Below are 17,471 nucleotides of genomic sequence, written 5' to 3'. Positions count from 1 at the left end.
ACCACTTAGGTACTGTTGTGAACTCATTCTAAATTCACGTTGGTGTTATATATACTGTATTCCAACTTCTCCATGGTTCATACCCTCCGATACTACTCATAGATTCATCAAAATAAGCAAACAACACATAGAAAACAAAATCTGTCAAAAACAGAATAGTCTGTAGTAATATGGAAACTTTCCATACTTCTGTAACTCCAAAAATTCAGAAAAACTAGGAAAATCTAGGAAATTTGTATATCAATATTGTGTAAAAAATTCAGATCAAAATCACGTTCTAGTGAATTTTCAAATTTCCTAGACTGAGTGCAAAAGTTTCTGTTTTTGCACAAAATCAAATCAACTATCATCCACACTATCCCAAAGGCTTTACTTGGCACTTTATTGGAACAAAAGCTATAAGACATTATTACTACAATAGCTTAATCATGTGGACACACAAAAACAGTAGGTAGAAACATTGGGTTGTCTCCCAACAAGCGCGTTTCTTTTATGCCTTTTAGCTAGGCATGATGATGTCAATGATGCTCGCATAAAAGATTAGAATTGAACTACAAAGAGAGTCAGCCTGGGCGTTCGGGTACCCGTACCCGTTACCCGAACCCGAACCGAACCGTAATAACCGAAATGTGGGTTAATTCGGGTATCGGTCTTCGGTACGGTTCTTATTTTCAGACTGTTCGGTCTTCGGGTAAGGGTTCGGTTACTAGTCTCGAAAACCCGAACAAACCATATTAACCGAAGTTTATATAAGCAACGTCTCACGCGATCACTGGGTCACACCACACATGCGGCTGCGCGGCCCAGGCCCAACTCACCTCTCCCCACCGCTCGTATAAAGCCTCACACGGTCCCACCCTCACAGTCACACGAAACCCTCGACGGCTCGACCCCTCCTCCCTCTCGTCCTAACCCTAGTCCCCAGCGGCGGCGGCGGCGGCGGCGGCTGTGACGCAGGAGGCGGGATGGCGCGTCGGCGCGTGATGGCGTGAGGCACGTGGGCAGGTCATGATGCTGTAGCGATGCGCCGAACTGCCGAAGGAGCCGCAGTTGCTGGATCGAGTGGAGACGGAGACGCGCGAGCCACCGGCCGGAGTCAACGCACTGAGCACGGTCGACGGCAGCAACATCAAGTGATCAACGTGAGTGTGGTAAGTCCCTTGACTTTGTCACTCCCCAAGTTTCACTTTGTCCCGATTCAGATGCTCAATTGCTCAAGTAGTCAAGTGTTCGTTGACTTGTTGGTATATGGGCTGTAGGCGTGTAGCTAAAATTTATATAGATAGTGAGTTTGAGTCCCGATTCAGATGCTCAAGTACTGTAATTACTACTATGTGTATGTAGATAGCAGATTGTTTTGACACCTTATGCAGACAACAAAATTGATGTATGTGTATCAGTGTATGCAGAGTTGCAGACAACAGACTAAATTCTACTGTTAGGCTAAATTCTACTGTTAAATGTACTATTTGTAGATAAATTCTACTATTTATTTATATAAATTCTACTGTTAGGCTAAATTCTACTGTTAAATTAGACAACAGACTAAATTCTACTGTTAGACAACAAAATTGATGTATGTGTATTAGTTCACTAGTTGTAGATAAAGTGTACTATTAGGCTAAATTCTACTGTTAAATGTACTTTTTCCTGTAACTATGAGTGATGTTATATATTGTACTGTTTATTTCATCTTACTTATACTGTTATATTTTCTATAACAAATTGTCACTTCTCATTGCTGATATGTTAGGCTAACTAGTTGTATCATTTGTTGTTTGTAGATGGCAGAACAAAGTTCTCGTATTTCGCATTCAGACACCTCCCCTTACAACGCTTCGAACTTGGAGAAGGACAGTCATGATGGGCAACAGCTCCCCGACCAGCAGCAGAAGGAGACGACCGAGGCTGAGAAGAATACAGAAAATGCCAAGAAAAGGAAGGAAATGGCTCCACGGTCGGAAGTTTGGAATCATTTTAGCAAGGAAGTAAATGCCACGACAGTAACATGCAACTATTGCAAAAGTGAGCTTGCTTGTGGTTCTAAAAGGAATGGTACATCATCCTTGTTGAAGCATTTGACAACCTGCAAGAGAAATCCTCATAGCAACAAGGATGACAAGCAACCAACTCTACAAGCTACTCCGAATCAGGGGGATGCTAGTAAGTGTTCACTCACTACCTGGAGATTTGATCAGGATAAGCTTAGAGATGCTTTGGCTGAAATGGTAATTGTGGATGAGCTTCCGTTTGCATTTGTTGAGAAGCCAGGATTTAGAAGGTTTGTGGCAAAGGCTTGTCCTCGTTTCAATGTCCCATCCAGGAGGACGGTTACTAGAGATTGTGTCCGCATTCATTATAGGGAGAAAGTCAAGCTAAAGAAATTCTTCAAAGAATCTTGTGAAAGAGTTTGTGTAACTACCGACACATGGACATCTTCCCAAAAGCAGAATTTTATGTGTGTGACAGCCCATTTTATTGACAATGACTGGGTTCTGCATAAGTGGATCATTGGGTTTTTCTTGGTGAGGGGTCATAAGGGGGAAGACATTGGGAAGGACCTGGAGAAGTGTTTGGTTGAGTGGGGCATAGATAAGGTGTTTTCAGTAACAGTTGACAATGCCTCACCAAATGATGGAGCAGTAAGCTACATAAAGAGGATCATGAACAGTGCCAATGCAAGCATAGGGAGAGGAGAATATATGCACATGAGATGTGCTGCTCACATTCTGAACTTGATAGTTACCAATGGGCTAAAAGAGTTGGATATCTCGGTGAAGCGAGTCCGTGCTGCAGTCAAGTTTGTTAAGAATTCTCCAGCTAGAATTACTAAGTTCAAGAAGTGTGCTGAATTAGAGAAGTTGGCAAATAAAGGTTTCTTGTCACTTGATGTATGCACTAGATGGAACTCCACATTCTTAATGCTGAAAGCTGCAGCCACATATGAGAAGGTGTTCGTGAGGTATGAAGAAGAGGACCCATACTTTGCAATTGAGCTAAATGGTGACAAAATGCCAGGAGTGCCTCAACCAGAAGATTGGGATAATGCTTCAAAGATGGCAGAGTTTCTTGAGCATTTCTATAAGCTTACCCTTCGTGTTTCAGCCTCAAATCATTGCACATCTCACATCTTCTTCCATCAAATTGCTGATATCATTGTCTTGCTGAGGGCTTGGTGTGGAAGTGGAGACCCTTTGCGGAGAGAGATGGGAGAAAGGATGCTGGACAAGTACAACAAGTATTGGGCAGATCACAAGAGCTTCAACATCTTGATCTTTGCGGCTGTTGCTCTTGATCCAAGATACAAGTTGTCAAATTACATCAAGATTGCAACTTTTGAAATGTTTGGGCAGATCAATGGAGAGGAAGTGTGGACAAAAATGAATACAACTCTTACAAATCTGTTCCAAGAGTATTTTAAGTTATATGGTCCAACTGAGCAAGAAGTGCAGCCTGATGATGCACCTAGCTTTGAAGAGGACAGCAACGAAAGCTTGATGAGTTCCTTGATTGCAAAGAGAATGAGAATGAATGACTGTGGAATCAGCATTAGCCCTTCGAAGTCTGAACTTGAAAAGTATCTTACAGAGGATAATGAAGCAAACAGCAGCAAATTCAACATTCTTGAGTGGTGGAAGGTCAACTCATCTAGATTCCCTGTGCTATCACGTTTAGCTCGTGATGTCCTAGCTTTCCCGATATCTACAGTCGCATCAGAGTCAGCTTTTAGCACCGGTGGACGCATTCTTGATGAGTTCCGAAGCTCGCTCACTCCATTCATGGTGCAGGCACTAATTTGTACTCAGGATTGGTTGCGAAGAGAAATTCCTGTTAACAATGAAGAGAATGAAGAGCTACTTGCCAACCTAGAGGATGGTAATTATGCAAACAAGATACTCTTAGATATGTGCTTTCCATTTTGTTCATACTTACATTCTCTCGCTTACTCCATTTATTTCAGCGATACTTCAAGAATTGTCTGATCTGAGCGTTGCTAATGCTAAGTCCGGTACAAGTGCTGGTGTCCACATCACCATTGATGACATCGAATCATAAGTCTTGGTGAGTAAAATTCTTGCAAGATTTCCCCTGTAACTTGCATGTTGTTTTCAACTTGATATGCTGGAAACTATGGTGGGAAAGTGGAAATGATATGCATGATCTCGTATACATATCACCTTAATGTTACGCAAGATTTCTGTTTTAATTTGTTTTGCACTATATTTAAGTGATTTTCGTTCCACTTTTGCAGGGAATAGCAGAAGAACATCAAGTGTGCCGCCAGCCCGCCAACCTAAGGAACACTCTCAGCTCACTCTCAGCTCGCCCTCAAGGATACTTCATACTTGTTAAGCCCTTAAAATATTAGCTATGGTTATCTCAGCTTGGACCTATTACTAGTGTCATGTGTGTGTTTGTGACTGTTTGGACCTATTCAGCTTGAACCATGTTTATTGTGTGTTTGGACGACTTGTGTTGTGCACTGGTGTGTTGGGAGCTATCACCTATGAGAGTATGAGACAATGATGTGAGTCTATTATTGTCAAATTTGATGTCATGTTGCTGAATGCATGAATCTGTGCTTGTGTTGTCCACTTGTGTAACTGAATTTGCGCTTGCACTGTGCATTTCTGCTATGCACTTGCATATCACCTGAGACTAAATTTGTGCTTTTGTTATATCTGATTTTTTTGCTGCTGTGATTGTGAGGCTATGTTGCACTGAATTTTCAAACTCTGAATTGTGTACAATATGCTGGTCTGAATATTTCGGGTTATGGGTACCCGAATTACCCGAACCGAAATTTTTGGGTAATTTGGGTACGGTTCCTTTTCTGGCAGACACAAGTTCGGCTCTCATTTTCAACTACCCGTATTACCCGTAAACCGAACTAACCGAACCGAATAAACCGTATTACCCGAACGCCCAGGCTGAAAAGAGAGCATCATGAAGCATATGACTAACACATTTAAGTCTAACCCACTTCCTATGCATAGGGATTTTGTGAGCAAACAACTTATGGGAGCAAGAGTCAACTAGCATAGGAAGGCAAAACAAGCATAACTCCAAGACTTTCAACACATAGGGAGGAAACTTGATATTATTGCAATTCCTACAAGCATATATTCCTCCCTAATAACAATTTTTAGTAGCATCAGGAATGAATTTAACAATATAACCATCACATAAAGCATTATTTTCATGATGCACAAGCATAGAAATTGTATTACTCTCCGCATAAGCAAATTTCTTCTCATGAATAGTAGTGGGAGGAAACTCAACAAAATAACTATCATGTGAGGCATAATCCAATTGAAAATTAAAATCAAGATGACAAGTTTCATGGTTATCATTATTCTTTATAGCATACATGTCATCACAATAATCATCATAGATAGCAACTTTGTTCTCATAATCAATTGGAACCTCTTCCAAAATAGTGGATTCATCACTAAATAAAGTCATGATCTCTCCAAATCCACTTTCATAATTATCACAATAAGATCCAACACCCTCCAAAATAGTGAGATCATTACTTCCTAAAGTTGACACTCTTCCAAACCCACTTTCATCAATATAATCATCATAGATAGGAGGTGCTACCTCTTGAGCTTACATTGGTTTTCCCTTGAAGAGGACAGGGTGATGCAACAAAGTAGCGTAAGTATTTCCCTTAGTTTTGAGAACCAAGGTATCAATCGAGTAAGAGACAACGCACAAGTCACCGAATACCCGCACAAACAATCAACAACTTGCACCCAACGCGATAAAGGGGTTGTCAATCCCTTCATGGTCACTTGCAAAAATGAGATCTGATAGAGATAGATAAACGGTAAAGTAAATATTTTTGGTATTTTTGGTTTATAGATCGGAAAGTAAAAGATTGCAAAAAAGTAGATCGGAAACTAGCAAGATGTAAACGAGATTTAATAATAGGGAAAAGAGACCCGGGGGCCATAGTTTTCACTAGTGGCTTCTCTCAAGATAGTAAATATTATGATGGGTGAACGAATTATTGCCGAGCAATTTATAGAAAGCGCATAATTATGACAACATCTAAGGCAATGATCATGAACATAGACATCATGTCCGTGTCAAGTAGACCGAAATGATTCTGCATCTACTACTATCATGCATCTAGGGTATTAAGTTCATAAAGAACGGAGTAACGCATTAAGTAAGATGACATGATGTAGAGGACTTAACTCAAGCAATATGATGAAAACCCCATCTTTTTATCTCGATGGCAACAATACAATACATGCCTTGCTGCCCCTACTGTCACTAGGAAAGGACACCGCAAGATTGAGCTCAAAGCTAAGCACTTCTCCCAATGCAAGAAAGATCAATCTAGTAGGCCAAACTAAACCGATAATTCGAAGAGACTTGCAAAGATATCAAATCATGCATATAAGAATTCAGAGAAGAACCAAATAATATTCATAGATAATCTGATCATAAATCCACAATTCATCGGATCTCGGCAAACGCACTGCAAAAGAGTATTACATCAAATAGATCTCCTAGAACATCGAGGAGAACATGGTATTGAGAATCAAAGAGAGAGAAGAAGCCATCAAGCTACTAGCTATAGACCCGAAGGTCTGTGGTAAACTACTCACGCATCATCAGAGAGGCAATGGTGTTGATGAAGAAGCCCTCCGTGATTGAATCCCCCTCCGGCAGGACGCCGGAAAAGGTCCCTAGATGGGATCTCACGGGTACAGAAGGTTGCGGTGGTGGAAAAGTGGTTTCATGTCTCCCTTGGATGTTTTCAGGGTATAAGAGTATATATCAGCCAAGGAACTAGGTCAGGGGAGCTATGAGGGGCCCACGAGGTAGGGGGCGCGCCCTCCTGCCTCGTGGCCGCCTCGTTGCGTCTCCAACTTCATCTCCAAGTCTTCTGGTTTCCTTTCGGTCCAAGAAAGATCATCGTGAAAGTTTCATTCCGTTTGGACTCCATTTGGTATTCCTTTTATGCGAAACTCTAAAATAGGCAAAAAAAAACAGAAACTGGCACTGGGCGCTCGGTTAATAGGTTAGTCCCAAAAATAATATAAAATAGCATATAAATACCTATTAAACATCCAAAACAGATAATATAATAACATGGAACAATAAAAAATTATAGATACGTTGGAGATGTATCAAGCATCCCCAAGCTTAATGCATGCTCGTCCTCGAGTAGGTAAATGATAAAAACAGAATTTTTGATGTGGAATGCTACCTAACATATTTATCAATGTAATTTTCTTTATTGTGGCATGAATGTTCAGATCCGAAAGATTCAAAACAAAAGTTTAATATCGACATAAAAATAATAATACTTCAAGCATACTAACAAAGCAATCATGTCTTCTCAAAATAACATGGCCAAAGAAAGCTATCCCTACAAAGTCATATAGTCTGGCTATGCTCTATCTTCATCACGCAAAGTATGTAAATCATGCACAACCCCGATGACAAGCCAAGCAGTTGTTTCGTACTTTTGATGTTCTCAAACTTTTTCAATCTTCACGCAATACATGAGTTTGAGCCATGGATATAGCACTAAGGTGGAATAGAATATGGTGGTTGTGTAGAAGAAGATCCCTTCAAGGAAGAGCCCCCGCAACCGATAAGTTCAACCAATCCGACTGAGATTGAAGTCCCAGCTGTAGTCGACTTGGTCATGGAAGTTTTAGTGATCACGCCCGACTGGACGGTGCCGTATATCGCGTACCTGCTCAGGCAGGAACTCCCAGAAGATGAAGATGAGGCACGCCAGATCGTCCGTCAATCCAAAGCTTTCACCGTGATAAGAGGGCAACTTTACAAGGAAAATGTCACATGAGTGGCTCAGCGTTGCATCTCCCCAGAAGAAGGTCGAATGATTTTAAATGAGATTCACTTGGGGACCTGTGGTCACCATGCATCCTCTCGGACCATCATGGCCCAAGCATACCGAGCGGGATTCTATTGGCCACGTGCAAATGAGATGGCAAAGGATATAGTCGACAAGTGCGCAGGTTGCCAGTTCTACTCCAACATGTCTCACAAGCTTGCATCCGCCTTGAAGACTATTCCACTCATCTGTCCATTCGCAGTCTGGGGGTTGGATATGGTTGGACCCTTCAAGACCGGCAGAAGTGGTTTCACTCATTTGCTCGTGGAAGTCGACAAATTCACCAAATGGATCGAAGCCAAGCCTATCAAGAACCTTGACTCAAGCACTGCCATCAGTTTCATCAAGGAGTTGATATTCAGATATGGAGTCCCTCACAACATTATCACAGATAATGGCTCCAACTTTTATTATGATGAGTTCAGGGCATTTTATACTTCCCAAGGAACTCGGGTCGATTACGCATCTATTGCGCACCCGCAGTCGAATGGGCAAGCGGAAAGGGCAAATGGTTTGATGCTTCAAGGGTTGAAACCCCGACCGATGCGCGACCTCAAGCATGCTGCTGGAGCTTGGGTGACTGAGTTGCCGTCCATCTTATGGGGATTGAGAACAACTCCGAACCGGTCAACTGACCGAACCCCTTTCTTCATGGTGTATGGTGCTGAAGCTATGCTTCTGAGTGACTTGTTGCACAACGCTCCCTGAGTGGAACTCTTCTCAGAAGCTGAAGCAGAACAGGCATGCCAGGATGCAGTTGATCTCCTATAGGAGGAACATGAGATGGCTCTGATCCGGTCGACCATCTACCAACAAGACCTGCGTCGATTCCATGCCCGTAATGTTAGAGGTCGAGCATTCCAGGAAAGAGACCTTGTGCTCCGGGTGCATCAGAAACGACCTCACAAGCTCACTCCGGCCTGGGAAGGTCCCTTCATCATTACCAAGGTGATCCACAATGGGCGTATCACCTCTACAATGTAGCCAAGAAAGAAGACGAGCCATGCTCATGGAATGCGGAGCTGCTCCGCCATTTCTGTACCTAAACCACTCGGATCGACGAGTGGTAATAAGAATCCTTCGGTTTGTTTATCAAAGACAATATTTTTGCAGTATCTTAATGATTGTTTTCCCATAAAAACATGTGTTCAAATCCCCCAGTGGGTGGCTTAGCCGTGAACCTAATTCGCCTAAGTTTCAAAACCAATCCGAGTGAAGAGCAACCCTCTCACTCAAGGACTTAGCCACGAACCTGATTCGCCTAAGTTAAAAAACCATTCCGAGTGGAGAGCAATCCTCCCACTCGGGGGCTTAGCCGCGACCCTGTACTTGCCTAAGTTAAAAAACCATTTCGAGAGGAGAGCAATCCTCCCGCTCGGGGGCTTAGCCGCAACCCCGTACTCGCCTAAGTTAAAAAATCATTCCGAGTGGAGAGCAATCGTCCCGCGTTAAAGCATTGATGCCGATATCACGCTGGTGAATGAGCGGCTGAATGAGTCACAAGGTATGTGCTCTGCTTTCCTAATTATATTTTATAGGAAAATTTGAGAGGGGCATGATATTGATGCAATATATTTGAACTGCAGACGGTGCTGCTGTTGTGGAAGGCCTGAGGGTGGAACTTGCCCAGGCCAAGGAACAATCTCGGGTTAGCAATGCGGCTGCCCTAAAGGCGGCCTAAGAGTTGAGAGCCGAACAGGCTGCTCATAGCCGAAGCGAGGAAAAGATAGCCGAAATGGCTGTGGAGTTAAAAAATGCCGCCGACCGTTATGAGTTGCTTGAGAAGGAGAATCAGGTGAATTCGGCTGACCTAAACAAGGCACTTAATGCGACCAAGGAGATGCGGACCGAAGTCAGGGGTGTGCGGGAGGAGCTTCGACAGGCCGGTAAAATCGCGGTTGTGGGCTCCTACTTACTGCGGATGAAGTTTTTGGATCCGAAGTATGCTCCCCTGGATGGATGCTGGAGTCCTGGAGACACGTATGCAGACTTGGCGAAGAGTACAGTTGATGCAACAAAGTTTTTCGAGGATCAAGGTGATAAAGAAGTGGAGAAGCTGTTCTGGTCGCAATTCAATGCTCCCGCGCGCCCGCTGCCATTGAGTGAGAAGATGGCTGCTATGGCGGTGCTTCATAGGCTGTCTGGGCTTGCAATGCAGTTTGTAACAGACCATCTTTGGCCAAAGGAGCTGAAGCCGGACAGTTATTTTGGTTTGGTGCAACAATTCCTCGGTGTCGTATCTCAGATTGATGCCATGAGGAGGTCGGCGTGTATAGAGGGTGCACGGATGGCACTTGCCCGCGTTAAAGCATTTTGGACAGATATGGAGGCCACCCTCATTGCAACCCAAAATCCGGTGGGAGGCCAGGATCCGGCCGAGCACTACTTGGAGCAGGTAACAGAAGGTGCCCGCTTAATAGAAGCACAGTGCTCGAAGAATGTCTTGTTCGAGTGACAAATCGAATCATTGTAAAAATAATGTTATTTTGATTACAAGGCTATATTTATACTTTTTACCTGAAAGTATTATTTCGTCTCTTGTGCGGCCGTTTTTATGTATATGTGTAATCCGAAAGTTAGCAGTCGTTGGCTTCAGCCCCCACGCATACAATGCGGGGGTGTTCGCAAAAAATATGTGTAATCACACTTGATCCAACGTCTTGGTCCATTAAGGAGGTGATCGCACGTCGAACTAGGCAACTGGACTATATAGCTGTAACACTTTCGCTTAGCCATGGGAATTTAACGGTGGGGCTACTATGTAGCCCCTGGTACCTTCGCGTGCATCCGAATACGGGCGCGTGTGTACATGACCGGGAAACGGTCCTTCATTAATGCGGAGGAATGCTAAAGATTCCGATTAGTCTTCAAGTGGCTGAACAGTCTCTCGCTGTATCATGACAGTCAATTTTCGGCTTTCTCTACTGAGGTGCTCATCCAGAATAACCAGGGCACAATCGCAGTAGTTCTCCTTTGGCCACCTTAGCCGATAAGAACGGAATGTAAGGCGGCAAACCCAGGAGCCGGGCAAACCCAACATTTGACCAAAGACATGAGTCGGAGCTGATGCATATAAGGCCAAACTCGTGACGCCGAACACTCCTGAAGGTATTCGGACTTTGTAACAGAAAATTGGCTGAAGTGCGCCCTTTCATTATAAACCCTATATTTCTAGGTACGTGCATCGGTCTGTCATGGCGAAATGCCAATAACGGCAGTATCCTCTGTGGGTATAATACCCATGGGATGTGTAAACAACAAGAGGCAATAAAAAGGTTTACACAGGGGCTTAATCTAAAGAGAAACCTTTGAGCGGGGCCCTGCTACATGTCTGCGCCTTTGTCTCTGTTGTGCCGTTTCCTGGAAGGGTATCACACGCATTGTGTCTATAAAAAAGAAAAACTCATGTAAAAGAGTACGATGTAAGCGTGCGATGGATGGTAAAGGTGTAAGGCATTGGCCTGTAAATAATGTCAGGCCAATGGTGGGGTTTTATTAAATATTTATAGCCCCTGGTGTCCTCTAAGGGATTACATATATGGCGCCCTGGCTCATTTTTATCCTGGCTGCCGGACTCGTCCAACCGTGTCTGTGGTCTTAACTACCAGTCATGTTTTTTGGTATCGGAGGCCGCTTAGAGTTCGGCCGCTAGAGCCATCGCGTATTGCGCTTTGTGTTTCTGTTAACGGTGATGACGCCACGTGGACCGGGCATCTTGAGTGTAAGGTAGGCATAGTGTGGTACTGCGTTGAAGCAGGCGAAGGCCGCTCTTCCAAGCAATGCGTGATAGCCGCTTTGGAAGGGTGCGATAGTGAAGAGTAGTTCTTCGCTTCTGGAGTTGCCTGGTGAGCCAAATGTTACCTCCAGTACGACGGAGCCCATGCTGTAGGCTTCAATGCCTGGTATCACCCCTTCAAAGGTGGTGTTGCTTTGGCTAATTCTGGATGGGTCTATCCCCATCCTACGGACAGTGTCCTGGTATATTAAATTGAGACTACTGCGCCGTCCATGAGGACGTGGGTGAGATGGTATCCGTCGATTATTGGGTCAAGCACCAAGGCCTCTGATCCTCCGCGCCGAATATTAGTCAGGCAGTCCGTGTGATCGAAGGTGATCGAACAAGCCATCCGGTAGTTAGGTGTGGGTACGATGGGCTCTATATTGTACGCGTCTCTGAGCGCGCGTCCGTGCCTTCTCGTGGATGTGTGAGTTGCGTGGATCATGTTTACTGTTTTAACCTTTGGAGGGAATTTTTTCTGTCCCCCAGTGCTCAGCTGGCGAGGTTCATCCTCGTCTTCACTTGGTGTTTCCCTTCCCTTGTGTTCGGCATTTAATTTGCCGGCCTTCTTGAAGACCCAACACTCTCTGTGCGTGTGGTTCGCAGGTTTGTCGGGGGTGCCATGAATTTGGCACAGTCTATCCAGGACTCTGTTCAGACCGGACGATCCCTCTTTACTGCCTTTAAATGGCTTCCTTTGCTGATCGGGTCGAGAGCCCCTGAATCCGATGTTGACCGTTGTGTTGTCCGGGCTCTCTTCCTTGTTTTGACATTTGTTTTTATTACGCCGTGGCTTCCCGTTGCCATCCCTTATTTTGGATGTGCTTGGGTCACTGGTGCCTTTACGGGCCAACCAGCTGTCTTCACCCGCGCAAAAGCGAGTCATAAGGCTTGTTAAGGCTACCATTGTCCTTGGCTTTTCTTAGCCGAGGTGTCTGGCAAGCCACTCGTTGCAGATGCTGTGTTTGAATGCCGCTAAGGCTTCAGCATCCGGACAATCGACAATTTGATTCTTCTTAGTGAGGAATCTATTCCAAAGCTTGCGGGCTGACTCTCCGGGCTGTTGGATTATGTGACTTAAACCGTCCGCATCCGAAGGCCGGACATAGGTCCCTTGAAAATTGGCCCTGAAAGCATCCTCGAGTTCCTCCCGACTCCCAATTGAATTTTTGGGGAGGCTTTTCAACCAGTGTCGAGCTGGTCCCTTCAACTTGAGGGGAAGGTATTTGATGGCGTGCAGGTCATCCCCATGAGCCATGTGAATATGCAGGATAAAATCCTCGATCCAGACCCCTGGGTCTGTCGTTCCGTCGTATGCCTCTATGTTCACAGGTTTAAAACCCTGTGGAAATTCATGGCCCAGTACTTCTTCGGTGAAGTAAAGGGGGTGAGCAGCCCCTCTATATCTGGACGTGCTGTGGCATGTCGTCGGTTGTTGTTGTGTCCGGTGTTTATTCCGAACTGGTATTTGGTTGGTATGATCGTTTTGGTGACCATAGTCCCGTGCCGGGGTGTGTCCTTTAGATCCGTAGATGGACCTAGCCGTGCCGGCTTTCTTATCCAGGTGCTCACGTAAATCGTGCGCGACATCGGTAGCTGCTCTGTTGCGGTTATGAAGTGGTACGTCTGGCCTCCTGGTCGTGTTATTCTTTGGTGGAACGGCCTCGTCGTCGAATTCTGGCAGTAGCTTGCATTTTGGATAGCTCTTTGTATGGCGATCGTCGCCGTATCTTTCTTCAGTGTCTAGCACTTTATTCCATCCGCGATTGAGCGTTTCCTGTGTGGATTTTAACCATTGCTTCTGCTTCTTTAGACTTCTCGCTGTGGCCATAATCCTTCTGTGGAGGTTATCTCGTTCCACACGTGTTTCCGGGATGGTGAATGCATCGTCATCCGGACTTTGTTCTTTTCCTGGGGCGGTTTGATGAACTCGTCCCTCAGGATCATTGCGATCGGGCGTCTGCTCCAAACTATGTCCGGCGTGACCTAGCTCGTCCTGCTCCATCGCTGGGTCCGTATGGTCGTTGTTGCCTTCAGAGTTGACTGGGGTGTCGATCTTTCTGGCGCTCTTGTCGCTATTTTTACTGTTGCTGGACTTGGAGCAGCGTCTGCGTCGTCGCTTTGGTTTTTGCCCAGGGGTTTTATCTTACAGATTGTCACCGTCGTCCTCCTTAGGCGTGTCCACCATGTATATATCGTACGACGGGGGTGGCTGTCCACCGCCCTATGAGCGGTGGTTCATGTCCTTCTCCTGCATCGTCGTCCGTACCGTTGATGTCTTCGGAGTCGAGGTTGAGCATGTCGGTTAATTCATCGATCGTGGCAATGAAATGGGTGGTGGGTGGGCAACAAATTCCTTCGTCGCCTGCTTCCGACTCGAGCTGGACATAGTTCGGCCAAGAGTCTCCTATCAAAGAGAGAGACTTTAACCAGTTCAGCATGTCGCCAAAGGGCGGGTGCTGGAAGATATACGCAGCGGTAAACTCCATTACCGGAGCCCAACCAGGCTCGGCGGGATCGGTAGCGCGCGGACTAGGACCTACAACCGGATACAAGTCCGGGGGTCCGGAGTCACAGGCTTCCTTAGAGGTGAGGCCTGTGTTCGGCTCTACCGCCGATGAGTGTGCGACCGGCGGGGCGGGGTCCATCCATCCGTCCTTGGGCCACGCAGTCTGCTCCGGATTTAGGTCCGGGGCTGCTGCAGGGGTGATATCCCGAGCGTTGTCCGACAGCAGGTCTAAGCCGTGCTCATCGTGACTATCCGGCGCTCCTGGCATAGGCCCGATTCCGTCAAAGATCAAGTCTCCGTGGATATCGGCCGTGTAGTTCGGGTTTCCGAACCTGATCTGGTGGCCAGGGGCGTAGCTATCGATCTGCTCCAGATGGCCAAGCGAATTGGCCCGCAGTGCGAAGCCACCGAACACGAAGATCTATCCGGGGAGAAAAGTCTCACCCTGGACCGTGTTGTTGACGATTGAAGGAGCCATCAAGCCTTGCAGCAACGACACAGAGGAACTCTCAATGAAAGCACCAATGTCGGTGTCAAAACCGGCAGATCTCGGGTAGGGGGTCCCGATCTGCGCGTCTTAGGCTGATGGTAACAGGGAGCAAGGGAGACAATGTTTACCCAGGTTCGGGCCCTCTCGATGGAGGTAAAACCCTACTTCCTGCTTGATTAATATTGATGATATGAGTAGTACAAGAGTAGATCTACCACGATATCGTAGAGGCTAAACCCTAGAAGCTAGCCTATGATGATTATGATTGTAATTATGATCGGCCTTCTAAGGACCAACCTCTCTGGTTTATATAGACACCGGAGAGGGCTAGGGTTTACAAGGAGTCGGTTACAAGGAAGGAAATACAATATTCGGATCGCCAAGCTTGTCTTCCACGCAAAGGAGAGTCCCATCCGGACACGGGACGGAGTCTTGAGTCTTGTATCTTCACGCTCCAATAGTCCGGCCAAAGTATATAGTCCGGCTGTCCGGATACCCCCTAATCCAGGACTCCCTCACATGCCGAGGGATGAAGCTAACCTCGGCGGAAAATGGTGTCCACTCCCGTTGTTGTCCTGCATAAGTAGTGGATAGGCATGATAAGTACGACAACCTTATCATCAAACAAATATAGCAAAGGTAAACAATATCATCTCCAAATGATAGCTTGAATGTGTTGGTTTCAGCATGATGTTAAAGCATATATAAAAGGGAAGGTAATGTTACCGAGAGCAGGCTTAACAGCCATCAAATATTGCAATTCAAACTGGTATTATTGAAAATGAATGGAACGTAGGTAATGCTTAAACATCACTGGATAAATGTGTAAAACTGAAATAAAGGGCATGTGTTAACTGTTAACTACACCAGGCATAATTGGAACCAAATATAGCCGAACAAACTGGTATTGATGCAGTCGAGCGGCATAATTCCGATTTGCACATAATGAACAACACATTGTGAATGACTAAAATAAACAAGGCATAAATGATCAGTATAACAACCAAATATAGCCATTGAAAACTGGACAGAGTCTCACTGGAACCAACCTAAGAAGCAAATATAGATAAACAGGTCATATGCTTGAAAATTGGACAAATGCTCACTACAACCAACCTAACAAGCAAATACAGATAAACAAGGCATCTTCTTGAAAACTGGGCAAATGCTAAAAAAAGCAACCTAACAACCAAACTACAGATAAACAAGGCATATGCTTGATAACTGGACAAATGCTCATTGCAACCAAACTAAGACAAAATACATATAAATAAGGCATTGGCTCGATAACTGGAGAAGTGCTCACTGCAACTAACCTAACAACCTAACACAAATAAACAAGGCATCTACTCACTATAAACAACAAAATATAGCCATTCGTGAAACTGAAGTGGACAATTCATACTTAAACATCACATAGCCCTATTGAACAATGCATTTTTGCATAACTAAAATAATTAAAGAGGGCACAATTATAGCACCGCACGACAAATGCTACTACAACAAAGTGTACGAGTTGGCAAGCTAGAAAAGGTAAGATTTGCTGATAGGATGTTGACTCAAATTTCATGGACCGAATCCTTCCCGTTGGAAGAGCACAGACCCATGGTGTAAGAACCTTTGTGGGTGCTCTCCTTGTGGTCGTAGTTGATGAGATCTGACTTGGCAATTGAGGATTCCAAGCCGTCGCCGTAGAACATGTCCTTCAGATATGACAAAATGGGATCGATGGCGTATAAGGATCACAAATCCTTGACCGCTTGGCAGAGGAGATCAGCGGGAGGGCCATCGAAGAGATCGACGGCGGTTGAACCAGAGGGGTTGGGTATGGACCACATAACTTGTGACATGGCCCACGTGAAGCCGTCGTTGTCGACGAGCTTGATGTTGTAGCTAGCTTTCCCGAGATACAATAATATGCAAGCCCGCTGACATGAAGCCTTCGACATGGCAACATACTCAACATCTTCGCTAGCTTTCACGGAGACGTGTTGCCCCGGTATCGACAGGTCGGGGCGAACGGCAGCCACCTCGCCCACGTCCGCCGGAGAGGCCATGATAAACCACTTCTTGGCCGAATGCTCATTGGGCTCCCCGGGATACATGGTCGAGCTTAGGCTGCGACATTCTAGAGTAGGGGATGTGGATATGGTGGGGAGGGACACCGCATGCCTCATCTAAAAACTCAGGGGAGTGGGGCGACGGTATGGGAATCGCTGGGTAACCTGAAGTTTATTATCTAAGCTAGGAGGAATGGGCAGACCGGCATGGGTTGGCGGCAGCGCCGTCGGCGCTGGCGCTGGCCGCAAGATAGGGTTCCAGGGGGAGGGGGCGGGTGGGGGACTGTGGTGGTGGTGGGGGGTTGTGGTGTTTGAGGATATGCCATGACTACTGAAATTTTTAGTAATGGTGGGCGGAGATGGTGGTGGACGAGGGAGGGCGACGGTTCAAATGCCTCGGCTACTACAATTTTACTATAAGGTCGGTGCTGGAGGAGTGTGGGCGACGGTTGAAGTACGACGGCTACTAAAATTTGGGTAAAGGAATTGATGGGGGGCAGGAGTGGCCAAGATCGTGCAGTCGTGGTGATTTCATAGCGCACTTGCATCGCACACGGTTAAGCCAGTACATGCACCATTTTGCTCGTGCTTGCGCAGTTGTGGTGATTTCACAGCGCACTTGCATCGCACATGGTTAAACCAGTACCTCCACCATTTGCTCACGCCTGCGCAGTCGTGCTGATTTTATAGCGCACTTGCATCACAAACGGTTAATCCAGTACCTGCACCATTTTGCTCATGCTGGTCAC

General features: G+C 45.7%; 1 protein-coding gene across 2 annotated transcripts; it reads left to right on the top strand.

Annotated features, from left to right (window-relative positions):
• The first annotated feature begins 579 nt into the window (after positions 1 to 579).
• Positions 580 to 4,593, top strand: LOC123070286 (zinc finger BED domain-containing protein RICESLEEPER 2). 2 transcript variants are annotated; one of them, XM_044493410.1, is made up of 4 exons: positions 590 to 1,151; positions 1,785 to 3,876; positions 3,962 to 4,062; positions 4,253 to 4,593. In XM_044493410.1, the coding sequence occupies exons 1-3, from the start codon at positions 1,023 to 1,025 to the stop codon at positions 4,054 to 4,056; spliced, it is 2,316 nt and encodes a 771-aa protein (XP_044349345.1). In that variant the 5' UTR covers positions 590 to 1,022; the 3' UTR covers positions 4,057 to 4,062; positions 4,253 to 4,593. The 2 variants fall into 2 exon arrangements, 1 of the variants encoding a protein (XP_044349345.1); XR_006433590.1 differs by having other exon boundaries at positions 580 to 1,151; positions 1,785 to 4,062.
• Positions 4,594 to 17,471: the final 12,878 nt, after the last annotated feature.

This window comes from Triticum aestivum, chromosome 3B (assembly GCF_018294505.1).
Source record: "Triticum aestivum cultivar Chinese Spring chromosome 3B, IWGSC CS RefSeq v2.1, whole genome shotgun sequence".
NCBI classification, from domain to species: domain Eukaryota; kingdom Viridiplantae; phylum Streptophyta; class Magnoliopsida; order Poales; family Poaceae; genus Triticum; species Triticum aestivum.
The sequence above is the reverse complement of the archived record's forward strand: the minus strand, read 5'-3'. Positions and strand labels throughout refer to the sequence as shown.